This window comes from Pygocentrus nattereri, chromosome 4, assembly GCF_015220715.1.
Source record: "Pygocentrus nattereri isolate fPygNat1 chromosome 4, fPygNat1.pri, whole genome shotgun sequence".
In the NCBI taxonomy this organism is placed as follows: Eukaryota; Metazoa; Chordata; class Actinopteri; order Characiformes; family Serrasalmidae; genus Pygocentrus; species Pygocentrus nattereri.
The window spans coordinates 10,846,516-10,858,733 of record NC_051214.1 but is presented as its reverse complement, the minus strand read 5'-3'; the positions used below and the strand labels follow the sequence as shown (position 1 = coordinate 10,858,733).

General features: G+C 41.9%; 1 protein-coding gene across 4 annotated transcripts in view; it reads right to left on the bottom strand.

Moving 5' to 3' along the window:
* snx14 (sorting nexin 14) overlaps positions 1-11,972 on the bottom strand; it is a 52,374-nt gene extending 40,402 nt beyond the window's left edge. For 3 of the 4 annotated variants that reach the window (XM_037537453.1, XM_017697710.2, XM_017697711.2), the window contains exons 1-9: positions 11,834-11,972; positions 9,347-9,490; positions 8,014-8,134; positions 7,857-7,933; positions 7,634-7,712; positions 7,504-7,547; positions 6,513-6,600; positions 5,965-6,049; positions 5,681-5,837 (exon numbers count right to left, since the gene is read on the bottom strand). In XM_037537453.1, coding sequence (XP_037393350.1) covers positions 5,681-5,837; positions 5,965-6,049; positions 6,513-6,600; positions 7,504-7,547; positions 7,634-7,712; positions 7,857-7,933; positions 8,014-8,134; positions 9,347-9,490; positions 11,834-11,841 — 803 coding nt within the window. In that variant the 5' untranslated portion in view covers positions 11,842-11,972. Of the gene's footprint in view, positions 1-5,680; positions 5,838-5,964; positions 6,050-6,512; positions 6,601-7,503; positions 7,548-7,633; positions 7,713-7,856; positions 7,934-8,013; positions 8,135-9,346; positions 9,491-9,666; positions 9,684-11,833 lie in introns of those variants that run through there. The other variant, XM_037537454.1, reaches the window with a different exon arrangement.
* Positions 11,973-12,218: the final 246 nt, after the last annotated feature.

Here is a 12,218-nt window from a genome sequence, read left to right as displayed (position 1 = left end):
TGTGTGTTGCACCGATATTTACTAGCTATTAAAAGGCACGTGTGTGTTTGTGTGTGTGTGTGTTGCACCAATATTTACTAGCTATTAAAAGGCACGTGTGTGTGTGTTATTAATCCAAGCATAGCATTAAAAACATTATAGTTTAAAACAAAATTAAAGCCTGTCAAATTAGAAACACTTAAAATTGTGTTTTTAAAATTGTGACTACGTTTTTTAATCTTTACATGTAAGTGATTTTTAGACATAACTGAACAGCTCAGGAGTGAATGTCTTTCCGCAAAGCTGCAAAACTGCCTAACATACAAGGCAAACACTGCCTAAAGCCCTATTCGAGCTTAGATTTATCCGAGGGACAGAAATGTAATCGGTTTGTGATTTGACTGGCTACTTTGTACAGGATTAAGGATCTGTGTAATTTCCCAAATTACCCCAAACATCACCCCATACAGCACCTCCCTAGGTAAAACTAATCCAGCTCAACTTAATTCTAGCTAAACATTGCTTTAGTTGCCATGTAACTGTATGGCTAGCTAGTCAGTAAGATTAGAGTGAACAGATTCCTGTTTTTATAATGAAAATCTAAGTAAATTTGGGGTAATTATATAAAAATGATTATAGATTTAGTTGTGTACGTTCAGTAGCCTTAGTAGACTTGATGTAAAATGCTTATGAATGCATGAATGTGTTTGTTGGTATCACAACCCCTTTTGGATCTTTGCTTTTTGACTTCTTGCTTCTGTTTGTCGACTGTACTTTTGGATCAATCAAGGATTATATCCTAAACCATATATCTGCCACCGTTACAGTTGGGGGTGGACATTTGAGTCAACATTTCATATTTGATCTTATAAGGCATTTTCAAAAAATATATCTAAGAGTTACTTGACTCAAACTAAATGTGATAAATTCACTAAACAATGCTAAAGGAGTAAAGTGTAAAATGAGGTTCAGCTTGAAATTTATCATGCTTTCTTGCAACATTTCCTTTCTGGTATGGCTGCACCCTGTTCTGTCTGCACTTCTCGTCTAGTGTGCAGTAGCCTTTCGACCAATGGAGAAATCTTTCTAGAAGTGTGTTTATAAACACATCAAGAACATGCAATTATCAGATTTCTGAAGTTAATCTATTATTCAGGCATAAATTAATGACTGAATAATTAGTCCAAATTAATCTAAAAGAGACCTGCTTTTCAGCTTTGAAATACATTTTCAGCCCATGCATGTCATTTATCTGATTTATTCAGTTTTTCTACTGAATATCTGCAGAAACAGATACAGATAAGAGTAAATACTAAGAAACACTAAAGCCTTACTGAGAAAGGATTCCATTTATATTTGGTCTTGGGGCAATTTCCTCTTTTACAGATGGTCCTTGCTGATTTTATTGCCATCCAGATCAAACAGGCAAGGGATGTTTGTTAAAGTGGTGATTATAATGGCAGCCACAGGTAGAGCATTACTTTATACTCATATATTAGGATGTTTTTTTAGAATGTCCTCTAAAACAATGGCTAGTTGTATCACTGTCAGTTCCTTAAATATCTAACATTAAATTCTAATATCTAATAAAATATGACCCACTATAGAAACTCGCTCATACTTTGGTCATTTTCACGCTGTCTGGATGTGAGAGTCCGGATAAGGCTTAAGGAACTGTAAACAGTAAACACTCATTTTAATGCTACAACCACAATATGTCAACAAATGACACGGCATTGTGTGGCCATATAAAATTCTCAAATAATTATTTAAAGTAAACAGACTCTACGTAATAAGAAAACTTTGCCAAGAAGTTTAAATATTTTAAAATTTGACATCAAATGCTGCACTTTTTGAGTTTATTGGCAGATTGTTATGGAGTGTTATGTGTATCTACAGGCTTTTCTTAAAGTCTAAACATCCATCCATTTTCTAAGCTGCTTCTCCCTCAGGCTTGCGGAGGGGTGCTGGAGCCTATCCCAGCGGTCATCAGGCGGAAGGCAGGATACACCCTGGACCAGTCCATCGCAGGGCAGACAGACAGACACAGACAGTCACTCACACACTCACACCCAGGGGCAATTTAGCATGTCCAATCGGCCTGACTGCATGTCTTTGGACTGTTTGAGGAAACCGGAGAACCCGGAGGAAACCCACACAGACACAGGGTAAAGTCACTCCTATAAACACTCCTATTCAAATTATGCATTTTGTGGATCTTCAAAATAAGATACACCTACTCTCCAGAGAACACAAATATATCCCATATAATATGTCAAGCAAATTCTATTGCATCTCCACTGTTTGCTGAGTTTAACATCTTGGAAAAAAATAAAACATAGCATACAAATGAGCCATAACTTCTGCACAGAGATATGTGGTTTGTTTTACTTATTTGCACTTTGTAAAATCAAGAAAATATGCAATGCGATAAGGGTACACGAACGTTCCCACTGTCTTCTTCATTGGGACTAAAATTATTCAAACCTTTGACCTTAAGATAAGGCTCTTCACTGCCTGCTAACAGAGCACAGATCTCATAGTTCTTAAATATGAGAATGAAAAGAGGATTTGAGAGAAGCTAGTTTGTACATCAGAAATGCTCATTTATTATTTGACTTCACACCATAATTTGGCTCCCATTTCCGCCGGCGCGGCGAGTAGCTGCAGCAGCCACTTTGGGAATAGCAAAACTGTGTTTTTTTTGCTATTTTTTTTTTTTTACTGTCTGTCGTGTAACCCAACCAAAAACTAGATATCATGACTGTTTCAACCAGCACCAGCGTCTACCTACGCCAGAGCCTGCTACAACTGAGAAATCAGCCACAATCTCTGCTTCCAAGCAAACTGCGGGAAGAGCTGCGCAAACTAGGCCTGCTACGGTCCCCGGCACTGCGTGAGCCTGCTGGACGAAAGCGATGCGTGACGAGGCAGAAGCGAGGCAAGCGAGCCGGCGTGCGCTTGGCTAACGGCTAACCCCACACGACCAGCCGTTCCATCGCTCCTTCTCTCCAACGTTTGGTCTACCTCCGGATTCAGCGGGCTACCCAGCGTGAGTTCAGAGACTTGTGCGTTTTCGTTTTTACGGAGACGTGGATGACGAGCTCCACTCTGGACCGTTCAGCTCGAAGGCCTGTTGTGCTTCCGTGCAGACAGGGATGCTGAGCTGTGCGGTAAGACTCGAGGGGGAGGACTGTGTTTACATCAACACTGAATGGTGTAAAAACGTTGCGCTAGTCTCCAGTCACTGCTCACCGCTGGAGGAGTTGCGATTGTCAGAGCCAGGCCGTTTTATTTGCCTAGAGAGCCGAGTTCACTGTATATAATAGCGGTGTATATAGCTCCCAGTGCTTAAGCTAACGCCGCACTGAACAAGCTGTACAGCGCTATCAGCAACCTCCAGAACATAAACCCAGACGGACTGTTTATTGTTGCCGGTGATTTCAATCATGCCAATCTGAAGTCAGTACTCCCCAGACTTCATCAGTATGTGGACTTTGCAACCCAGGGGGCTAATGTGCTGTATCTTGTTTACACAAACATCCCTGGTTTACAGGGCTGAGCCCCACCCCCACTACGGCTACTCAGACCACATCTCTGTGATGCTCATTCCAGCATACAGCCTGCTCATCAGACGTGCCAAACCAGACCAGAAGCAAGTGAGAACCTGGCCACCAGGAGCTATCTCTGCTCTTCAGGACTATTTTGAGCACACTGACTGGGAGATGTTCAGAGTAGCAGCTACTACTGGTGACTCCATCAACCTGGAGGAGTACACAGAATCAGTGACTGGCTAAATCAGCAAGTGCACTGATGATGTTACTGTCTCCAAGCCCATCACAACTCACCCCAACTAGAAATCATGGATGACTGCAGTGGTGCGGATGCTGCTGAGAACCTGCGACAAGGCTTTCAAGTCAAGGGTCAAGGCAAGCCTCAGGGTGGCAAGAGTCAAGCTCTCCCGGGCCATCAAAGAGGCTAAGCGTGCCTACTCAAAGAAAATCCATGATCATTTTCAAAACGCTGCTGATACACGGCACATGTGGCAGGACATCCAGGCCATCACCAACTACAAGTCACCTCCACCTGCTTGTGACAGTGACATGCTTCCAGACATGCTTAACAACTTTTATGCTCGGTTTGAGGCACAGAACGGCACAAAGATGAGGAAAACCACACCCCCTCCAAATGAACAGGTATTGTGTCTGCCCACTGCTGACTCTACACAGAGTCAACCCATGAAAAGCACCAGGATCCGACAGCATACCAGGCAGAGTGCTCAGAGAATGCACCAAACAGCTGGCTGATGTTCTCACAGACATATTCAACATCTCTCTGAGCACCAACGTGCTTCCATCGTTCCAACATGCTTCAAGTCCTCCATAATCATCCCTGTGCCGAAGAAGTCTCCAGTGTCCTGCCTCAATGACTACCGTACCGCTGCATTCACTCCCATCATCACAAAGTGCTTCGAGAGGCTTGTCATGAGGCACATTAAAGACCAGCTTCCTCCTTCACTGGACCCACTAAAATTTCCATATCGCCCCTACCGCTCAACAGACAACGCCATCTCTACCACACTCCACCTGGCTCTCTCCCACCTGTACAATAAAGACACGTACGTCAGAATGCTGTTCATAGTTCAGCATTCAACACCATCATTCCTCAGCAGCTTATTGGAAAACTGAGCCTGCTGGTGAGGTGACCACCCCCCACTGAACATCACTGGCTCTGCTGTGGAAATCGTCAGGAGCACCAAGTTCCAAGTGTCTACATCACAGAGAACCTCACCTGGTCCCTCAACACCAACTCCATAGCCAAGAGAGCCCAGCAGCACCTCTACTTCCTGTGGAGACTGAAGAAGGCTCATCTCCCATCCTCACCATGTTCTACAGGGGGACTGTGGAGAGCATGCTGAGCAGCTGCATCATCGCCTGGTTTGGGAATTGCACCGTCTCTGACCGCAAGACCCTACAGCGTATAGTGAGGACAGCTGAGAAGATCATTGGGGTCTCTCTCCCCTCCATCAAGGACATCTACACCACACGTTGTATCCAGAAAGCCATACATCCCTCACACAGACTTTTTTCACTGGTGCCATCTGGCAGAAGTTACCGGAGCATCCGTGCCTCTGCAACAGCTTTATTCCTCAAGCAATCAAGTTCTTAAACTCACAAAGACTATGCTAACCCCCACCCCCACCCCCACACTCCATACACACAACTCTTTTGATGCTCTACTTGCACTATCTGGAATATTGCCGCTACACTGTGTTACTCAGGTTTTTTCTACCTCAGTAACTGCTGTGTTTATGTCTGTCATCTGACTGTGTGATTCACAGATCACAGCACGTTAATATCTCTGCACCTTATTCCACTACCTCATATCCAGAATGAGTGCTGTGTCGGTGCTGCACTGTCCTGTCTGTTTACTTTGTCTAATGTCGGTTTAATTTATCGTATTTATTGTTTCTAGTTTAATTTTTTGTTTGCATGCGATGTCTGCATGTTCACACTTTGTACTTGTACTTTTGTTCCTTGTTGCACCATGTTGTTCCTGGAGGAACGCAATTTCACTCCATTGTGTACATAGATGGAATGTCAATAAAAGCCTCCTGACTTGACTTGATTCATGACTATTCAAAAACTTAACTATTCCTAGTATGTGTGCGTGTGTGGGCATATGTGTGTGTTCTCTGCACCGGCAGTCGGTGGCTTTCGGAGGCATGACGTAAGGGAAGAGCATCTCAGTCAGTTTCCTCAAGTAGTTGAGCTCATCTCTGCGACTGCGCAAAGCCACGTGTAGATCTGCACCGTATTCCTCCAGCGCAGCCTGCTGCAGCCCTTCAGAGTTTCTCACTGTGCACACAGCAATAAAATAAATTAGTAACATTCTTGCTGCCAGAGCAAAACCATCTGTCCTTTACATCAACACCACCTTCCAGCATGAATCATTTGTGTTGATTTACATTTACAAATGGCAAACCTTTCTGCTGAGCTTTAGCAACAATCTCTATGTGCTTCATGGCTGCCTTCATCATTTTACCAGTGGCGACTGATGGCACGTCCACCTAAAATGAGAAAGCATGATGTTCAGACACATCACAGGGCTCAAATGAACACTTGTTTGCTTGGCTTTTACCCTGTTCTTCAATGCTTAGGACCCCCACAGAACCACCACAGAGCAGGTACTATTTGGGCGGTGGATCATTCTCAGCACTGCAGTAACACTGATGTGGTAGTGGTGTATTAGTGTGTGTTGCGCTGGTACAAGTGGATCAGAAACAGTGATGCTGTCTGAGTTTTTAAACACTGTGTCCTCTCACTGTCCACTCTAGGGCCTAATACAGGATGTATCAGAAGACAAAATCAGAGACAATAGCTCACCTGTTTCTACAAGTGATTTTGGCCTTCAAAAAAGTAAAACGCAAGTTTTGTCCACAGGACAAGTCACGAAAAAAAAAGCTCAAACGTCATTCAAGGTGTATGATACCAAACCCGACATTGCCCATGACCTCATATGATGCTGCTTACCTTCTGGGCTCTGCGAACTAGAACCGAAGCAAAAAAACGGAACGTCTGCCTCACTTCATCCACACAGGCCTCGTCATCTGTAATATCCCTGAACAAAAATACAGACAAAACATAAATACAAGGTTTTTACAACATATGAAACATCTTTGATGCCTTATAAGTCTTTGCAGCCACTTAACCTTCCTACACCCCACACTGGAATGCCTCTTTTCACACATACACACCCACCTAGGGTGTATCCTGCCTTCCACCCAATGACTGCTGATATAGGCTCCAGCTCCCGTCGTGACCCAGAAGGAATTAATTATGCAAAATATGCCTGGTATCAAAATGGATTTTCAACGTTTTTTGAAATGTCATGATTCAATCATTAAGATGTAAACAAAGTCATTCAGAGTGGACTGATGTGTGAATAGGTTACAGAGGAACATACTGACTCAGATTTATTTACAGTATTGGTTAATTTAATCCTAAGTATCTTTTTTCCTCTTTTCCAGATATCCATTCACTAACTCTTGCGGCTACACAAATATCAAAACTAGTGTGCATGCATAACCAAAAACTCTATTATATTTAAGAATTATTTATATATACGTAACTTTACAGAAGAAGGAAAGAATATTTGTTTCTTTTATTGTAAGTCATTCTGGGTCATTCACTTTGGTTAAATGTCATCATGAAATTTACACATAATATTTACACACAGGCACTTTTTAATAATGTCAACAACTGAAAAACATTATATATATATATATATATATACACACATATATACACACACACACACACACACACATATAATATAAAGTTGGCTCCTGTCACCACCATTGTGAACAATTCTGACTCTGGACGTTTTTATCAAATGGTGCTCTTTTCACAGAGTTTGCTACCACGTTTGTCTGTCAAATTACACAGATATTTTGACACTTTGGTGGAACCAAATAGCAGTTCCAATAGCAAGGTATTCAGCATTTAGCAGTATCAGCCATACCTGTACCAAGGATACACAAAGTTCTCCAGCACTAACTCCAGCACCTGAACACCAATGAAAACCGGACTGTTAGCAACTTTAGAACTGGTCATTCAATCGAATTTGCAAACATCTATCAACTACACTTTACCTCTCCGATGGACGCGTCCACCTTCGAATGCACTTTCAAACCTAACCATGGCTGGTACTTTTCCAGAAGAAGAGTTGGTCTGTAAAACATACAAAGAGCAAACCATATTTTATCTTTTTGTATAATCTTCTTCTTCAAAAAAAAACATGATACAAAAAGTAAAGCAAAGTCTAAATGTTACGTTACCTTAGCTTTGTGGTTGGAAAATCATACAGTACTCTACCTGTGTCGAGTGCACTTGTTTTTCCCACAGACTGCACAGCTGTGGCCCAGTGGAAAGAGCTCCTGCTGCTCCGGCCGCTGCACAAACACACAAACAAGGAAACAAGTCAGTATCCTCAGCGCTTCGCCATAGTGTAAAAGAACTTTCATGATCTTACTTTTTTCCTGGTCTTTACAGAAAAGAGGACGTTCGGCACAAGGTGGTCTGGACTAAGCGAACAATAGAAGGTGATTGCTCCAGCCAGGAAGGACCAAAATATCATCAGAATATGCAGATACCTAAAAGAGTGACAGGGAGAAACATGCACTCTTCAATACTTCACAACTGAGCTTTACATTTTTCAGTCCATATACAGTATGATCCTAATATCTTATATCCTAAACCACCTCTGTAGAGTTTGGTTCCAGGCATCATCTAAAACAAAACCTGATGATTCACTGGTGTGCTGACATACACATATTTCAAATATCTAGGCTAACTAAAAAGAAACCACTCAAGAACGGCTCGAATTTCCCTACCAGAGTGTAAGAAATACACATATTTATTACCACTGAGGTCTCTTTGCTCTTAAGACTACCCCATAAGCCAATGCAGCGAGTTACTTAGACACTCCCTCACCCAACACAACAAAGAGGGCGTGTTTACACAAGAGCAGACAGAGCGAAACAAAACTGTTTATGAAAAAAACGTGTTATATCTGTCACTACTCTGTCAAGGCCACATCTGGGTCATATTTGGTTCATTTGGTGCTCTATTGTGATGAAACAGGGATACAGCTTTCTAAATCAGCCTCTCCCTCACTCGCAAGTGAGGGTATGTGTCTGTGTGTCTGCCCTGCGATGGACTGGCGAATTGTCCAGGATGTTTCCTGCCTTACGCCCAATGACCGATGGAGTAGACTCAGGCACCCCCCGCAACCCAGCAGGATAAGCGGCCTGGCGTAGTGTGTTTCCTCTGCGCTCCCTCACTGCTCATCAATGACACGTTCAATCAGTCTTGGTCAGGGTTGCCAGACTGGGCAGAATGTCTCAGAATTGGTTTTATGCTAGTTGCTATGACCATACTTATTTTTCAGTAATTAATAGTATGGTAAAGTTTGATTAATTAATGATAAACCTATAATAAATGTAATAATTACAGTACAAATAAATAAAGGTTAGATAAAAAAAATCATGTTATCATTCAAGCAAAACATATGTCTTTAGGTTTCCTTTTCCTTTCACAATAATATATCCTTTAGATAATATTCAGTAGAATATTTGAAAACGAAAATATGGTCCAGCGATAAAGGCTCCTGGTCACATAAATTGGGTGAAGGATTGTTTATTTAACTAAAAATTTCAGAAACACGTAAGAACTGAAGAAAAATAATGAGATCTTAAGGTCTCATGGTCTACCATGGAATGCCTTTGGCCTTTTGAGCATTCAGCCTTTTCAAATACAGTGTGATCTTTCTTTTTGTCTCTGTAATGTTTGAGGATGCTACTCACCTGTTGAGAATGATGGTTGAAGACAGCATGGACATCAGAAAAAAGCATACGACAGGATACTGCCGTACAACTTCCCTAAGCATGTCAATCTTAAACCCTCTCCTGAGGGACCGCAATAATGTTCTAACATCTGCCATCTGGGATCTGCCAAAGAAACAAATCATCATGAGGGACATTAAGAAATTACAGAACTAAAGAATTCCAGTCCAGTCCAGTTTTTGTATTACTGGTTCAGCCTTTTCAGGCTTCTTAGTAACGTGTAACCGTTATCCTTCCTCCAACAAACGCATAGGTATAAAAGTCTACGAGGCTGAAGTTACCGTCCTTTTTGCTAGCTTCTTGCTCAAATTTTCCCGTTCCACCTTAAATGGTGCGATAGTTACATTCCAGTGTTGTGCCGAATTCGGCACCCCTGCCGCGAGATACACCCCCCTTCACAGGAGCGTGTAGTCTTTTGCTCGAAAGCGGAGGTAATCTGCTTTTAGTTTACATATATTGATTTGAAGAACTTAAAAAACATCACTTTCATTTTGATCAACAACACAGTAAATCGATGCTTTACAGAACAGAAACGCTCCAGATGTTCTTCTAAAGTGCAGTGAACTGTAAATAGTAATACAGAAGTATAGTGTAGCCCACATACATCTACGACATGACCTTTCATCCAGTTATACAAGCACTGAAATACCCACTCCACTGTTCTGTCTGCTCTACCATCGGTCACTGCCATGACTGTGGACATAGATTGGAGAAACATATTCCTACCCCCTTCAACATCTGTGGAACCAATATGCATGACCTGTATAAGCATCCTGGATGTAATAATATTTTATCCAGATTTGGGAAGCAGTGCACTTCCTAGCAGGTTTCTTGATACTACTATAAAATATTTTTGTTAATGGCACCCCAGTTAACTTTTTTTCTTTTGACACAGCTGTGAAATGTTTTTAATCACACGGACTTCACACCAATATGTGACACCTGTATAAGTTTAATGGAAGCAACAAACAAACAATGTAGCCAGAGTTCAGAGCGGGTGCATTTCCTGGCAGGTGGACTGCCTTAAAAGGCACCCCATAATAGCTTTTTTTTCCTGTTGACACAACCATAATATGTTTTTACTCACACATAAGTGTGACCAACATGTGAAACCTATACAAGTATGCAACAACCCCCCCAGCCAGATTTAACAGAGGGGTCTTTTCCTGGCAGCATCCTGGCAAGCATCCTCTTGTAACCGTTTTTATGAAAAGGACTATGAAATATATTAGTAATATAGTCTTCGGGCCAGCATGTGTCTTCTGCAATACATTCTCAGGGATGCATCACCGTTTTAGCAAAAACCAGCATTTCCCTGTACAAGTCACAGCCTTTAGAGTGTGAAACCTAAAGAACCTGATCCAGGCTGGTGAGAAACACGACAAGTGTAAATTCATGTGTATATTTTGCTGACAAACAGCAACGTACAAGCTCAGACTGCCATGTCGTAGACTAAGTAAGCGGCGGAGTATGTGGGCTACACTATACTGCTGTATTACTATTTACAGGTCACTGCACTTTAGAAGAACATCTGGAGCGTTTCTGTTCTGTAAAGCAGCGATTTACTGTGTTTTTGATCAAAATGAAAGTGATGTTTTGTAAGTTCTTCAAATCAATATATGTAAAGTAAAAGCAGATTACCTCCGCTTTCGAGCAAAAGACTGCACGCTCCTGTGACGGGGGGTGTATCTCGCGGCAGGGGTGCCGAATTCGGCACAACACTGGAATGTAACTATCGCACCATTGAAGGTGGAACGGGAAAATTCGAGCAAGAAGCTAGCAAAAAGGACGGTAACTTCAGCCTCGTAGACTTTTATACCTATGCGTTTGTTGGAGGAAGGATAACGGTTACACGTTACTAAGAAGTTACTAAGAAGTTCTTCAAAGCGACCTTGCTCGCGCTCTCCCGTGAAGGGTGCATCTCGCGGCAGGGGTGCCGAATTCGGCACAACACCGACGCCTCGACGAAACGGCTCTGCTGGGCCTTAAGGTGGAACGGGAAAATTCGACTAAGAAGCGGACTTTAGCTTCGCCAGGTGTAACGTTAACGCTTAAAATGCCAACTAAAACATATGTTTTTGTGATTTTAAAGGATAGGAAACGTGTGTTGTGTAAAAGTTGAATCATGTTCACTTTTTGGAAACGCAGTACAAGCAAGTCGTGTGGAGAAATGTCAGTCAGCTGACGTTCTCCAGCTTGGTGGCAAACCACTAGCTAGCATGCTAAGCTAACAACTACCCAAGTACAAGCACATAATCCCTCTGAGTCTTAATAAACATGTAACTAACTGGTTAATGCACAAAAAACTTACAGGCTACAAAAAACAGCTCGTTGTAGCGCTTGTCCTCCCTTTCTAGCTCCTAATTAAAGTAGCTTTACTAACTAGTTAGCCTTAGCTTGCTGCTCACTTCTCCACACATAGTTCGTCTTTGGCAGAAGTTACTTTACCTCAACATGAGCCGCGGCTGCAACAGCAGTTTAGAGTGAATCAGCAAAATCCGACGGCAAAGTGCTTCATTTCTACATTGTTGCTGAGACTCTCCTGAACATGTCAACAGTTCAGACAGTTGTCAAACTATGTATTTCCCTAGCGGATTAAAAACGCATGACGATATTTTAAAGTAAAAGTCACCATTCTAAAATCTCTCTAAAAGGTCTTCCTCCTTTTAAAACCACAAAAATATAAAACTATCAAATGCTTTATTTTAATACATTTTCTAGCGATGTAAGAACGTATTTAGCAGTAAAAATCACTGTTCGTAATGATATTCACTCACACAGACTTTTATTTTGTGTGATAATCCACCTCATGGCGCATTTCAAAGCTGTATAA